This window comes from Xiphophorus couchianus, chromosome 4 (assembly GCF_001444195.1).
Source record: "Xiphophorus couchianus chromosome 4, X_couchianus-1.0, whole genome shotgun sequence".
In the NCBI taxonomy this organism is placed as follows: domain Eukaryota; kingdom Metazoa; phylum Chordata; class Actinopteri; order Cyprinodontiformes; family Poeciliidae; genus Xiphophorus; species Xiphophorus couchianus.
In genome coordinates this window covers 29,813,904-29,830,731 of record NC_040231.1, presented here as the reverse complement: position 1 = coordinate 29,830,731, position 16,828 = coordinate 29,813,904, and the positions used below count along the sequence as shown (strand labels likewise).

The following is a 16,828-nucleotide window of genomic DNA, read 5'->3' as shown; positions in this document are numbered from 1 at the left end:
TAATCTGGAATTTTCATAGACCAATAGACAGATATTGGTACAACATCTTTCAAATAGATGTGCATCTAACTTTAAACCCTACATGCTTGATGTTGTATCAGCAAAGGCTGCACAATATTAGAAAATTTTGAGGAGGTGATAATATTGATAAACTTTACCATGACGATATCAGGTGCGGTATACACCCGTTTTCTTCTTTCCTCTCCTTCTAATCTGTGCTTCTTACTCTGAACATTATTGTCTTTTGTGTCTAGTGTGAGCTTTTGTTGCCCTGTCCTACTGGCTAAATATTGCATTTGCCTAAAAATGCTACTTGAAAACTTGTAGCATGGTAATCAACCATTAGTTCACTCCAAACAGTCCTTTGTCATATGAATAGAATAGAATAGATATACTTTATTGAACCCCAAGGGGAAATTTCTTATTTGTTGAAAGCTACTCCATCTCAGGTAATGAATTAAAGAGTAACAAGTTCAAAATGACTGGATATAAACAAATAAATTAATAAATAACAAGCAATCACATGCAATATATTAATCTATAAATGAGCGCAGAAAAAAAATTGAATAAATTAGCTCAGACTTGGGCGTTTTAAAGCCTGATGTCAACAGGCAGAAATGGCTTTCTGTGGCGCTTTGTGGTGCACTTTGGCAAAATGAGTCTCTGGCTGAAGGTGCTCCTGTATCTGGCCAACACGTCATGGAGTGGATGAGACTCATTGTCCAAGATGGCCTGCATCTTGGACAGGATCCTTCTTTCTGACACCACTGTCAGAGAGTCCAGCTCCACTCCAACGACGTTACGAATATAGCAACGACTACTCTTGATACCCTTTATTTTGCAGTCGTAGTATCAGCATTGTTACACTGCTGAGCATGATGGAAACCAGATTTGCTTCCTCTGCCAATAAGTTATAGACCCTTTTTTGTGCTTATATCCTCAGTATTTTAACTCATAATGTTCCATTTTGTCAGTTTCTGTTTTGTTGCCATGTTTTAGAGACCTTTTACTCTTAGAAATCAATCAGCTACAGAAAATCCATAATTGTACCCTTGAAGGGTCAACAGCAAATCTATAGAGATTGTGACATTTATTGTTTTTATGGGCCCAAAAAATATCAAGATTATATTTCCTCACAGACTTTTCAAAGCTACAGTTTTTCTAGTCAGGCAAAGTGAACCCAGCAAACATGAGTTAATGGAAATGTTTTGCATTAAACAAAAACATGGTTTAGATTTGTCTCAAACAAAAACTGTTTGTAAAAATGTGAAGCCCAACTTTGACCTTATAGACAATTATATTGTGAAGCTTTAACCTGAGTAATAAGTAAATGTGATTAAAGTCTGATGCCCTTCCTTCTGTCCTAAAGCTACACTTAACAACATGCCACATGCACAACAAGCACGGTATGTTATTTCAGAAAATCTTACAGTCTGAGATACTTAAATCACAACCATGATCGTGCTGTAATGAGTATTCTCACTCATTACTGACAGAATTTACCCTCCTGTGCTTATGTGAGGGTAAATGTCGTTAGGCGACACGGTTACCACATTTACCTTTTTGTTTTCTTGTCCATTATCAAAAACCATCAAATGTCTGCTGCTTGCCTCTCAAAAAGCATCATAGCACCTTTTGAGGCTGCAAATAAAGGGAAGATGCAGTGGCAAGTGGGGAGAATGATGTGAAAGTGAGTCAAAGCAAGCAGACGGTGCACACTCATGTCTGCTGCCATCTATCTTCCCAGAGTCAGAGTTCACCCTCTCTGCTGCGGCTCAGAATCCCCCAAGCGCTGCCCTATCTGTTTATACAGAGGCTAATAGGACGGCCGGTCTTCATCCCCGTACGGCACCTCGGCATAATGGAATACTGGGACATAATGCCACTCCAGTCAAACACTCAACTGAGGCCTTCAAATTGCCTCCAATCCCCTTAACAAATCTGCAGAGAGGCTATGAATAATTTGAGGGCCTGCTCATCTCTTCTGTCTTCTGTTCTTCTCGCTTCTCCTCCTCCTCTTCAGATTAAACCTGAATCAGATAACTTGATTTTGCTTTTTTTTTTTTTTTTTAATTACAAAGTCCCAGACAATTTACCAGATTGATCTAGTTCAGCTTGAAAGGTCTTAAGCAGAAGTAACATTTGAAAGAAGTACCCCGAATGAATACAGAGGAAAATGCTGACTCTGCCTGAGTGGAAGCAAAAGTAGACCTGCTGTCACAATCACAAATTTTGATAAATAGTCCCAGAAGTTATTGTGATTATGATAATATTGTCATTTTGAGGCCATTTTCAGGTAATGTGATGATAATAGTGTAATAATGCAAGAACACATTCTCAAAGATTGGTAAACTTCAAAGTCTAATGAACATTTAAAACTGAATTTTGAAGACATTTTAAGTGTTCAAAATGAATAAAACAACAAATAAGTGAATTATGGAGTCTCTGTAAACAAAGTCATCCTTTAAAAAAAGGGCTAATTGAGACCAAAGCACCAGACTGAAGACTTTAGTTATCCAGTTTTTGGTAGAAAAGAGAAAAACGATAAATAATGCAAATGGTACTGAGCTTGTTTTAATTTATCATGTGATTTACTGATTTATTGCTTATTGCAATAGGCCTTAGAAAAAGCGTCCTTTAAGTTCACTTTATTTCTCCTATAATTGCTCACTTTTAATTACTAAGTAATCAAATCATTTTCCAAGTACAAGCTGCAGATTTCAGATGTAGAAATAAGATCTAGAGCTTGTTGAAGGAGTTTTTGTCTCCATTTGACCTTAAGAGGAGTGGAACCTTTGTGCCGCACGGAGCCATTTTCGCAGCAGCGTGTGCCTCAGTTTATCTTTGGAGCTGTTTGTTGTAGAAATACTTGAGCTGTGTCAGTCGGGGCTTTTAAAACCCTGCTATTAGGAATAGACACACTTGCAATTATTCCGTTAGCGTGAAAGGACTGGCTGATTGTCGATGATTGGCTGGATCACAACCTGATGACAAAGGAACTCGCAGATTCACACGCAGACATTTAAATAATGTGCTGAAATCAGCCACGCCGTGTGGGGGTGGGCGTTTGTGTGTTCGTGCGGGCGCCTCGTCGCGAACACGCTCATGTGGGTGTGAAGGCAGGAATTTTCAAGTGCCATTGTGATGGAGGGACAATTTTAGCACCGTCACAAAAGCTGGAGTCAGCGTGCGAGCCTGGGCAATAATAAAGTGATTATAGATTACGTTCTGCAGCCAAAGAGTCGCCTTTTGCTTCTAGTGAGCTGCTTTTTTAAGTTCCAGATCTACCTCGAACCATGTGTTGCTTTCTGTAGGTGCCTCACTCAGTCGTCTTTGTGGGTTTTTAGTATGTTTTTTGTGTCTTCAGACGTCACAGGTAGCATATCTCCCATTTCCCGGCAACATGACATTTTACTTACAGCTTTGAGTCCCTGCAGTGGTTATGCAAGCCCAGCTTCCCACACACAAGCACATTTATATACTTCAATTATATATGCATCCTTCCAGAGTGGTGGAGGATGACAGCTCCATTAGCTTGTGCTTTAAATGCATGTATTTACTGAATCTGCAAAGAGCCAAGTCAGTACTGCTGAACTGGTTCAGGACTTAATTTTTGGAAACTTTGCCTTTTTTGTCCCAAATAACCAACAAATGAATTTAATTTATGGATAGTTTGGGACAGTTGAGTTTGAAAGATTTTAAGAATCACAGGAAAAAGGGAAAATGTTGATTCCAAAGTAAAGTGGAATGATAAGCTTCAAATTCTTAAACATATCTCGCTTACTTGTTAAGTGATAGCAACAAGACTTTAGAAAGACAGTTTTTAGTGATTTTAGACAGAACATGTCTAATCATGGTGTCTCAATGGAGATGTTGAGAAGTGAGAAAAACAACCTGCTTTTTCTCAGTGAGCAAAGTAGAAAACAGACAGCTTCACAAAAGTGGCATCTGGATTGAGTGTTCCCGTTGATTTACTGTCTAAACACCTCAAAATGCTTTAAAAGAAAGTTTTGTCATTTTAAAGCAAAGTTGGTTTAGACAAACCTTATCTCGGCCAGAGAAACAGAAAGTGGGCAACTTCACAAAACTGTTGTCTCGTTTATTGTCTAAACATCTCAAAATGGGTAAAACAAGACAAGAACATGCCTGACCATTGTGTTCAGAGTTACAGCAAAGTGGATTTAAAAAATATGCTTCATCATTTTCAAGAATGGCAACAACTTAATAATGCAAGAACACATTCTCAAATGTTCAGTAGATTTTAAAGTTTGTTGATCTTTAACACTGGAACTGGAAGACATTTTACATATCCAAAATAATAAAACAAAACAACAGAAACAGCAGATAAAATTAATTACAAAGTGTCAACAGTGTAGGCAAAATTGTCCTGAAAAAAGGGGCTATAGTTGAGAGCAAAGCACCAGACTGAAGACTTTTGTCATGCAGTTTTTGCTAGAAAGAGAGAAACGATAAATCCTGCAAATTGAAATGATTAATATTGTTTCTATTTATCATGAGATTAATTGATTTATTGCTGTTCACATAAAATCCTACCATTAGGTTATTATTCCTCTTTCTCAGATGGTACCAACACTGATCTGTCAAAAGTTTATGATTGACTTTCATTCTTTTTTGTTCCATTTATTGACTTGCAGAGCAAAGAGTGAAAATAATATTAAAACATTTTCCTCGGAGTCCAATATTAGACCTGCACATATATTAGGCCGTCTTCTTGTCTTGTTCAGTTTGATGAAATTGTATTTATAGCATACCAAATCATTTCAAAACTAATGAGATTTCATAAAACTTTACGTTGATATGTGAAGTCTCAATTGTGCTATGAAGAAAAACCTTCCATCAAGCCACTATTTAATCCCAAGGTGGATAAAAAACAAGTTTTCCTTGATTTGAACTCCTAAAAAGAATAAGACTCAACCAGAGCCACTGCAGCTTTATACAAGTTTAATGTGGCTTTTAGGAGTTTCACCACTTTACCAGGTGCTGGGTTAATTGTTTTTACAATAATCAGGCTTTCTTAATTACTAAAGACAATAGCATCCCAATCCTGGTTATTGTTGTTCTACAGCACATAATATCAATATAATTTAGAAACAATTGGATTCTTTATTTTTTTTTATCAGTAAATTGAAGGTAATTGCTCTTTAGTGGGAGTTATTGAACCCGACAAACAACACAAGTCCAATTTACCAAGACACTCATGCTAATTCAGAAACGGTTTGTGAAATTAAACCATGTTAGAATACGCTAAACTAATGAGAATATTACAAGGAGGACTCTGTCTTTCTGTCCTCATTTATGTGATGTCTCTTAATTTGAAAAAGTACAACTGTGTTACATTGAACAGTAGTGCCACCACTTAGGTTTTATATTAGAGGGGCAGTATTATGTGTTTACCAGGCACGTTGTTCCATTTTATAGCACAATCAAGTAACAAAATGAGCTTCAGTGGTAATAAAACATCCTGTATATATCTATAATGACTCAAAATAAATTTTCCTTCCTGATTTAAAATCTTGAAATTGGGTCTCCTGCTCTTTCTGAAACTCTGCCTTCAGGAAGTCATCTCAACATCTCTCCTCTGTTAACCCTTTAATAACATTTTTAGCTGTAGCTTGCACAATGAGCTCAGCAGATGCATAGTCCCACCAGGTGTTTGCTAATTGCCGATGGCTAGTCTGAAGGAGCTGAGGGGGTGGAATTGCTCTGTCAGGCGGGAGCTCAGAAACTTGGAACTTGCAGCTCCAAGGAGGAGCTTCGTCCTCAAAGGCGGAGCTAGGACCACAAAGACGTTTTGAACAGCTAACTGGTTGCCATGGATATTAAAGGATTTCTCAAACATGCATGAAAAAAATCAAAGCAACACTCAATGCATGTTTTTGTCAAGGAAATAACATTATTACATGATGTAAAGCTCAAAAAAGCCAATTTTACATAAAACTGCCCCTTTAATTTGTACTTTATGGGTTTATTGTGAACTAATGAAGGCAGACTTGAGGAAGAAAAAGTTAAAAAGGTCTTTCATTCGAACTCAACAGCAGATTTTATTTCTGGAGATCTGTCTGTGCTCATCTCTTTTTTAACACCGATCGGTGGGGAGGCAGGGGACCTGCTCCACAGTCACAGCAATAAGAGTTTGCGAAATGAAGATCTCTGTATGCATCGCTCTGCTCCAACACGCTCCTCTCACTGAATCAGCAGACTCACGGCTAATCAGCCAATCCCGGCTGGATTCTGTCTAAGAGGCCTGATTGGCTGATTAACTAAGCTCATCAAGATGCCACCCGTAGAGGCCACAGGACGCACACAGCAACGAGGAGAAGGACAAACACACAGCGAGCGTTTCAGTGTGAACTCTGCGCTCTGTGTAATGCATGCATGAATTGGTTACTTGCTTTGTTTATGTAAAGTGTTCTGAGTTCATGTTCACAACTTGTTCAAAGTTTAAAGTGTAGCATTCTGGGTTTTAATGGTTGTTTAAAAAAAAATAGAGGCATTTAGTTTGAGGCTGTGGTAGTCAAATCCTAAATCTGAAAATATTCACTAGTAAATCGTTGTTGTTGGGATGCTGAAGTTTTAGGATGTATGTAACTATGTAGCTATATTTCAGAAAAATACCTAGCTCTAAGATGCTTAAATGTTTCTGTTGCTTAGGAAACGCTCTAATCAGACTCTGGGCCTGATGGTGATTGAATTCTGAGGTATTTTTGGGCCCAAGTAATAAATTAAAAGCCCCCCGATTAAATTCTTTGTCTGTGTGAGGACAGAGGTGAGTCACGAGTCTTGTGGAATATTTAGTCCTGTAGTCAAGTTTCTTTGTATAACACATTTCAGCAACAAGGCAGTTTAAAGTGTTTTACACCATAAAAACATAAGAAAAAAACAATTATGAAACAAGCAATAAACATATTTTGTCTAATGTAATCATCAAAATCATCAAGCAAATATACATTAAACATGTTGATCAATGTTATAGTTATCATGAATCAAAGGGAACTATAAACAGGTGGGTTTTTAGCCTTGATTGTTTCTGCAGTTGTGCCGTTTTCTGAAAGTTTGTTCCAGATTTGAGGTGGCAAGAAGCCGAATGCTTCTTCTCCATGTCTGGTTCTGGTTCTGGTTCTGGTTCTGGGGATGCAGAGCAGAACAGAACCAGAAGACTTGAGAGGTCTGGAAGGTTGATACAAGAGCAGATCTTTAAAGGGGCAGTATTATGTATTTTCCAGGCACATAGTGCCATTTTATAGCACAATTAAGTAGCTATGTTGCCTTCATTTGTTATCAAATGCTATACATATCAAATATGACTCAAAAGAAATTTGACTTTTTAAAGTAACACTTATAAATTGGACTTCTGTCTCTTTAAAATCTCCTGCTCTTCCTGACACGCGGCCTTCAGGAAGTCCTCACAATGTCACACCCTTTATCAATTTTTTTATTTTTATTGTTATTTTTTTTACCAGCTTTTCACTGAGAAGTAGCTTATATGATGAGCTCAGCAGATGCCCAGTTCCACCAGGTGTTTGCTAATTGCTGCTGGCTAGTTTGAAGGAGCTGAATGGACTAGTCACACATGAGGCATTTTGCACAGCTGAATTGTTACCACAGGAGATTAAATGATTTTTCTTCATGAGAGCGTCAAGGCAACACTCATTTATGCTTTTGATGAGGGAATAACATTTTAACATGATGAAAGTAGATTTTACACAATACTGTCCTTTTAATGCATTTTGGTGCTAAACCATTTAACGATTTATAAACTAACAGAAGTATTTTAAGCTCTATTCTTGAGTTATAGAATGATGTGGGTCTATAGTTTCACACATCATTCATAACCAATCCCACCGCTGCGCTTTAAACTCTCTCCTGGCGACAGCATGTGCGTTGGAGGCAATCACTCGATGTAAAATGTCTGCCGTTGCCACGTTCATTATGCAGGACCTCCACTGTTCCCCTCACTAATGCAACAACCTTTCCTACTTTCCTTGTTCCCAATCCATTATCACGCAGATTTTCTTTTCTTCTATGCAGAGCACTGCAACGCATCGAGCCCAGCTCTAGTCTGAGGCAGATCAATGGCGATATTTATTTCATGTCCAATTATTGGGGCAGAGCCACAGAACACGGCAATTAAAGTAATCGTCGTCTCGCAGAGAAGCACACAGAAAACCGCATTAAAAGTGCAGCCTGCAGCTCGAAGCTTCAAGCGCAGGCAATATGAGTACAAGTGCAGGGTTATAAGATTCCAATAGCGAAAGCTACAGGCATTACCAGGGGGCGAAGACCTGAGAAAGCTCAGAGAAATCCTGTTGCTCCGAGCACCATATTTTCTCCATTATATGTATTTTTTTTCCTTCAACTGGTTTTCCGTCTGACTGCTCAAAGAAGCTAATTCATTGTGGAATCTTTAATAGATTTTCATATAAAACATACTACAGATGACTGTGTAATTAAGCTTCTTTTATTCATTAACACACTACCTCTTTATGATATTTCTGTTTCCTTACATAATGGAGCTGTGCTCCTCTTGGGAAGACCAGGAAGCAAAGTATGGCAGTATCTATTCTTCTTGTGGTGAATGTGTATGTTTTGCATTTTTGTATTGAGTAAAATAAACAGCTGTAATATTCTTTAGGTGATTCGGTTCCTACTTGTATTATTTCTGATGCGACATTGCTCAAATATGAAGCAGATTTTCTTTTTCTTACCTAATACGAAACGTTTACCATCAATGTTTGAAACTACACAGTTCCTTTCTCTGATTGCCTGTGCAAAGTACTTGAACTTCACTTTTGTCCTCACTGATCTGAAAGTTTTCTGTCATCCATATTAAATTTGAAAGTTCATCAGCAGGTTCTGTGAGTCATCAGGTGACAGTGCAGTTGCCAGCAATTTCATTTATACTCGACAAACAAACTTTAAAAATGTTGCAGTTTATACATCTGGAACTCATACAATGGATGTTTTGGTGCATCTACAAGTTTGTTTCGAAAAATTTAATCTAATGGTATTAGTCTATAAACACAAAAGAGTCGATGTAAAAAAAAAAGTGTGCTGAATTTATTTGTGTACATTTTTGGTATATCATTTATACCAAACATGTTTCTAGACAAAGTTGATTCAACATGATTTGTCTTTTGATCGGTCTTTGTTTCTCCTGTGCAAGTTTAACAGTGAATAAATAAAATAAATGGAATTTCCATCAGCTAAATTAAGTCAGAGAAAACTGCTTTCTTTTTTTTTCTTTTCATCCTGCAGTCATTTCTGTGTTTTATTTTGTTTTTATTCAGTTTGCAGAATGTGGGTATGAAGTTCTGACTTATTGAGTTCACTCCCTCCTCAGCAGCCGGTTACAGCAATAATTGAAGAGGGAAAAAACCCCGTAGTTTTATGTGCAGGTTTTGACTGCAATTTTTCAAGTTTTTCTACAGTAGCAAAGCTCTCATATGTGTTTTACCCCGGGCTAGAACACGTTGTCATTTCAGCAGTTTTATTTGAAGAATAATTACCAAATGGAAAAACAATATCCCATCTAATAGCTTGTCTTCTCTTTTTTCTCGCCTTTGTTTCCTACAACAGATTTGTTCCTGACGACTGAAGTTGGAAACTTTGAGATTTGGCTAAATAAGGTAACAAATGTACCTGATTACCGTACCTGATTTACAGATATAGATAATTTTATGAGTCCCGTTGACCCAGATGAATCTATCTAAAATAAACAGGAAAATTTGTAAACTTGTTGGTCCTGTAGCTTTCAAGTAAAAATATAAAATATTGCATATGAAGTGGAATAAATATTGTCAGTTCAGATTCAAAGTTCAGTAGTTTGTTTTAAATAATGTGTGAAGATACCCAGCTTTATTTTTAAAAAGCTCCATCATCAACTTTCTACTTAGCTGCTACTTTAGCATACACAGATTTATCTTTGTCATGAAGTGCGGTTGAGAGGTGGTGATGCAAAATAATACACCTTGAGCTTTGGGTAAGAACAAAACTATTATCACAAAATTTAACAAGCTACAACGTATTCTTCCTTGTTTGTCAAAGTAATCTTTATGCTGTCGGATGCTCTGATATTGGCAAGTGGAAAATAATGACTTGTTTATACTTAAAAGTAATCCTTATCAACCTAAAGCTTTATCTTTACACTGCACAAAACCTTTCTTTCAACACTTTTATCCAAATACATTTGGTGATTTAGGGTATATTTAGCATCATAATACAATAGAATGAGAGTTTAGCATAATATTTCTAAAACTGGTGTGTTGCTGCAATCTTATTTGTTTTACATAATCCTTATACCCTATATGATTCAGAGTCTGATCTATGCACATTTTATAAGTTCGCATTCTCAAAAAAGAATGAGAATTTAGTCTGAAGTGTACCTTTAACGTATTATACACCTGGATGCAAATAGTACACATATTAATAAGTTCATTGGATGTGTCGTGGGATTTCCTGGATTTCCTGGCACTGCCACCCAACTACTTAATATTCTAGGAGAGCAGGAAGGGGAGCCCATGGCTCTTGGTTTTTGTCAAAGGGGCCTGTTTGAAATGCAGCAGGTTGATTCAGAAGCTCGACAGTACTTTATCTTATCGCAGAGAGAGGGAATATGAAAAAAAAAAGAGAGGAAAGAAGGGCATTGAAGCAGAAACAGAGCGAGGGTTTCTGCAAAGTTAGAATGTTTGGGAGGAGGAAAGAAAATCAAGCAAGAGCAAAACAGAACAAACTTATCGCTCTGCTCTAAGACCAGAAGTGTGATGGGAGGACTGAACAGTTTTAGAGCAGTTTAAGTTAAAAAAAAAAAGACATGAAAGAAGGGGAGTTTTCACTCATAGCTCTAGAATTTTTATGTCTTCCACTCTACTGGCAGTGTTAAATTTTTCAGATGTGTGTATTAGGGCTGTTGTAAATGAATAATTTAGTAATTGATTAATCTATCGATTATTCTTCCGATTAATCGAGTAATATAAAAAAATTAATAAAATAAAATATTGGTAAATCTAGCATAACACCGGTGTTACTATCGGATATCAATATCAGTCCAATTTTTCATGTTTGAGCATCCTTAACAGTTACTTTTTTGTAGTTTAGTAACAATAATAGCTCACTTTCTAAGTTAACCTGAAGAAAAGTTGGGGCGTGCCGTGGTGGCGGAGGGTTAGCGCGACCCACATTCAGGCAAAACGTGGCCTCGACGCGGCCGTCGCGGGTTCGACTCCCTGACCTGACGACGTTTACCGCATGTCTTCCCCCCTCTCCTTCCCCCTTTCCTGTCAGCCTACTTTGAAAAAAGGGACACTAGAGCCCACGAAAAGACCCCTTGCAGGGTGATAAAAAAAAACAAAAACCTGAAGTTTTACAAAGATCTGAAATTCTATTCAATTTAATAATAAAAAGCCAGACTCACAAATGCGCTTATAAACAATGTCTATGCTCCAGCTTTTAGTTTATGTAATCATCTTCAGTCAGTTTAATAGATGAATTCTCACCTTGCTACATACTTGTTACGCTTTGGGTTTGAAAATACGGGAAATGTCGCCTGGAGTGGGGGGCAGGCAAGCGAGCAAACGTAAAAGGAAATAGACCAGGGGACAGACGAACGTAAGTCTGGGAACCGATGGACGAAAGTCTGGGGACGAAAGTAAGAACTGGGGGGAGCAATACGGGATACAATATTTACGGCACCTTCGTTTGTCACACTAAGAAACTCATCGACCAGCCATGTATCGCCATGATGATTTCTGCCACTCATTTGTTCAAACAGGGATGATATGAAATTTATTGTGCGGTTTGTCTGTAAAGCTACACTTACACTGTAATCATCAACTACTCAACCGCCCACCGTGTTCAGTCTATCTGCTCACCTGTATAAATACTCCTGCAGCGCTCTTTCCGCCGTTCACTCTGAACCAGCAGCTCCCAGAGGCGAAAGGCTGCCGTACTCCAGGCATCGCGCCAGTCATTTTAAGGATGCTTATTGGTCCCCCAAAAACGATGAAAATCCAGGCATTATCATCAATCAATAAAAAACCCAGGGCCAAACTTGAAAATTGGAGGTTATGCCGCTAACATTTGCATTCGTCAACAACTCAGAGGCCGAAGTGAGAGCTGCACGTAACGCAAGTAATGTTCTGGCCGGAACACGGCGCGCTAAATAATAAGACATAAATTAATGAAGCTTCGAGGCAGGCAAGTTTTCCTAGAGGAATTTTAATAATCGAGGTACTCGAATCATTCGAGAAATCATTTCAGCCCTATGTAAATATTAATCTGCTAAGGTGCTAAATTATATCAGAAGAATTTTAAAAATGTAATGTGGCAAAAAAAAAGAAACCTGATATCCTAGCATATTAGAGCATTTAAGATATTAATAAAACACAGTGTTTACATATGTCACTTAAACCCTGGATGTGTCATTATAAATGTTCGTTATAAAGACACCCAAACATTCACTTTTTATTTATTATTTTTGCTTGTCACAGTTTTCTTGCAGCTTATCTACATTTATATGGGCTCCTTAGGTCTTACTAGCAGCACTTTGAGCTCTTGAGACATTTCAAATGCTGTGTGTAATATCTAAGAATGTAAAAAAATCTGTAAAAATCCACCTAGAATCGTGTAACATGACCGAGCAGCTTTCATTCACTGGAGATCCTAAATTCTGTTCTCATATCTGAGTTTGAGCCAATCTAAATCGTTTTGGGCAGATGACATTTTCACATAATAAATGTCAGTGTGATAGCAAATCTAAATTGGACTCCTTTCCACATTAGTTTTGTCCAGGTCAGTAAATAAATTAAATGGCACATATCTGATTTTATTTTAATTTATTTGATTTAGTTGAATGGTTGTTCTTAATAGACCAATGGTTAAGCTAAAATTACAGTTTATTAGTCATTCTGGGAAAAATGATTTTCAATTTGTGTTTATTCTGTATAAAAGAAACTATCTGAACCTTTTCTCATTTATGTAAAAGGTTCAGTTCCCTTATCCATCTAATCCAGTGTGCCAAAGTATAACTTGCTCTGCAAAGTGAAGCCTTTCAAATCAAGTGGAACAAAGGACGAAGCCCAGGTTTGGGTGCTAGACAAAGATTTACAGATGAATGGAGCTTCTTTGTTATCCACTTAAACCCTCTTCACTTTATGAACGACCGCCATCTTAAGTCTCAACTTCTTCCCATTAAAAAAGCCAAATTGCTTCCTGTCATGCAACCTTTTCCTGTGTTGTGTTGCTTTTCTCTAATGACCCTCATCCTCAATGCACCAAATCATCATGCACACCAACAAGTCCTAATATCAAAACACAAAAAACTGTTTGCAACTGGTTGCATTCTCCTACGCTTGAGAAAATATAGTCAAACACGGAAGACCAGGCCATTTCCCAGCAAGCCATCAGCATTAGACTGCTGTTAATCCCTTCATGCTGTTCAGCTGTATCTATCAGTCACAGGCCAGTAGACTCTCACTTGTTTTTTGTTTTTTTTCTTCCACCACTTTTTTTTTATTTTTTATTAATCGCCTCGGTTTTTCTACCGCCTTAGTCTTATTCCATCACTGCCCGTTCCACTGTTTTCTTGTGATTACACATGAGAAGGGAAGTCAGAGCAGTGGAAATAAAGTAGGAGATGTACAGAGAGACGCATCGGCCAGCGAGTTACCGAGCGGTGCAAAAGGTCAGGTCTGTGACATGATGGATTCAATTGGTGACACCGGAACAAACTGCACAAACATGTCAGCGTTCTGATTTTCAATTTTGTAATTTCACCATTTCACCAAGGGGAAAAAAAATCGGGGAAACAAATAAAATATTCATTTTAAACGCAGAGTAGTGGAAGCAAGTTGCAAGAAATGTTTTGGATTATATTTCCAGAGGGGGAAAAAAACCAAACATTCTTTCATTGTTTTCTGTTTCCTTGCCAGCGGTTAGTGTGAATTTAATTCCTTGTGACAGTAAATAGACCAAGCTGTGCAGCCAGAGTATTCTTTAGTTATCATCACATCAAAGAAAATAGCAAGGCAGCTTTTCTATTATCCATCGCTATATTTGAGCTGCCTTGGCATCGTTATTTCGATCTTAGGAGCAACAGGAAAGGATTTGTTTCACTGAGCTTACATGAATACATGCAGCCCATCAAGGGTTACCCTAACCCAATGATAATGACATTCTTATCATATCACCTATTAGTAAATACAGTGGTTTTACCGACACTTATTTATAAATAGAATATATTTCCTCTTTGTTTTCAGATTTGAGCTATGTGTGTTCCTCTCTGTATGAAAGAGAAATGTATTTGGGGTAATTCGAACAGACGGCATCAGCAATTCTACAGCGTGTAATCCCTTAATCTTCACACATCAGTTGGCCGTCCTCAAACACACTCAGTTTTTTAATCATGTTCCATTGCAATTAAGGAACCAGCACCAGTCAATCACACAGATGTCATCCCTGATACTCAAAGTTGACACCATAAATCCATGAGTGACCAGAAACCCTGATCTACTTGCTGCAGAATAGATTGTTTGTATGTGTGGTAAATATTAGTAAAAGTTAGTGAAACTGAATGATTTTGAAGAGTTATTTCTAGTAGTTGCATGTTGCTCCTACTTCTTGATATGGAAAATTATATGAAACCTTTGAGTGTTAGGTCTGAGTGAATGGGAACCTATACATTCTCTATTCAACTGTTACTGCAATGGACCAATAATGCTTAATGTCAAGATACCCTAGGCAGACACTCTGTCTGCACTGATGAAGATTTATTCACATCACTGTGTTAAATGCTCAGAGGAGCTTGAATCGATAACTACTTTTTGATTAATTTGACACACATTAAACACATGACTGGACATTTCCTTCTGAAAATATGGTAGTTTTGTACATTAAGTAGTGCTTATACAGTCATTAACTCTGATTCTTTTGTTATGGTGGAACTCTTTGTCTAATACACTCCAAGGAACATTTAAATCAACAAATAAAATGCCACCGTATTTGAACTTTGTCAGAATTCAGTGCATTCAGCATGATGCGAATGGTTAACGCAAAAGCACACTTTAGTTGAGGCTAAAACTTAATTTCGCTTTGGAACTTGTTGCTAGTTGTGGGGCAAACTCCTTTGATAAAAGATAAAAGAAACAGTTTTGTAAAATGATATATTTCTAATCTATAAAGTAAGCACATTTCCACAATCAATTAATGTTTGCTTGGAAAAGGTTGTATATCAAGTTTTCTTTGTGTATGCTAACCATTTGTACATGAAGCCTCAGGTCTGGTCCAGCTGAACCGCCTGATTTGGGTTTTAGATCATATCACTTTGACATAGTAAATAAAGAAAAACTGTATTACTAAGAATCTAGAAAGAACCTATTGCTCATGACAGCCAAATAGCTAACAGCACATCATGCATATCAATAAAGGATGTATCTGATAAAAGAAACAAGCAACGTTTCCCCTAGTATCTCTGAACTGTACTTATTTACACCATTTAAGCTATAAACTGGAAAACTTTGTGTGAAAAAAACAGTACTCATGTCAATTTTAAGATAAAATTTTAGAAGTGCTGAGAACCTACACATTCATAAAGAGACGGTGACACATGCTGTTTATGTTCTGAAGTCCGTTAAGGAGATTCCCCACTGGTTCAAGTATGCTAAGCCAGCAGTGACACAGCTTAGTAATAATAATGTTCTGTGTTCTTCAGGTGAACTGGACTTTGGTTAATGAAGTGTTTTATTATTATTATTATTATTATTATTTGCCTTTGTATACACTTCCAATGGTTTCCAGTATGGAAGGTGTTTGCACTGCATTTTTGACTCATTAAGAATTTATAGTTTCATTATTTTATTCATGGTGACTTTGACTCATCATACAAAGCAGGTGTTTTCATTTTCTCCGAAAACAAGCGTGTCTTTACACAGAAACACAAAGCACTTTATTTTTATAGGATTTTTTTTTTTTTTTTTTGTAAAACTGTTGACATTTCTGGCTTCAAACTCAATACATGTATGTGGCCCATTAGGATTATCCTTCCTTGACGACGCTATAAGCGATGAGCAGTCATGCAAAAAACCCATTTAGGTGTCAAAACATAGAGATACTAACCGACTCGAAAGAGGCAACATAAATCTAACGGGACAATTACTTTGGCAACACTAGTCATCAGTCTCCTAATCTTAATGTCTCAGGAGGGAGTTAGCGAGATGAGTCGTTTCTATAATGGATGGTTGAAATACTTTGCACCACACTTTTTAAGTATGCTCAACAGCAGTCACATTTCAAAACTACACTAAAAATAAACAATTCCATAAGTAGCAGTGAACTACAGCCTTAAAACCACATAAAAATGCTTTAGATGGCATCGTTGATGCATGTCACAGCACCAATTTTTCATCAGATGAACACTGGCCAAGCAGTCAACATTGTATTTGGTCAGATGAACAGAATGGAGCAATAAATAATAACATTATCAACACTTGATGTCACTCGTAGTTTCTCTTTCTCACCTGATTTGAACAGATTTTTCATCAAAATTAACATTAAAAACTACCAAAAAATGCTAGATTCTTTAGAATATTTGGGTAGTGAATCGTGTAAGCTGCCACACAGATACATTTCTTATTCATAAAATTGTACAGTTCCTTCAATCTTTCTGTTGGTGCTGTAAGTCTTTGGGAGATGATTAGATTGGCCCTTTGTGTTCCCAACTAGTTTCTCTCCCAAAGCTTAAATAAGGTGAAAAATGTGTTACAGAAATATATCATAAGTCATTCTTTCTGCTGCTCTTTATTTTTTTTATAGTTTC

The 16,828-nt window shown here is 37.2% G+C and overlaps 1 protein-coding gene across 1 annotated transcript in view; it reads left to right on the top strand.

Moving 5' to 3' along the window:
• Positions 1–16,828, top strand: part of itfg1 (integrin alpha FG-GAP repeat containing 1) — a 167,348-nt gene that overhangs the window by 18,509 nt on the left and 132,011 nt on the right. The window contains exon 7 of the mRNA XM_028014996.1: positions 9,598–9,647. Within this exon, the coding sequence (XP_027870797.1) occupies positions 9,598–9,647 (50 nt within the window). The remainder of the gene's footprint in view (positions 1–9,597; positions 9,648–16,828) is intronic.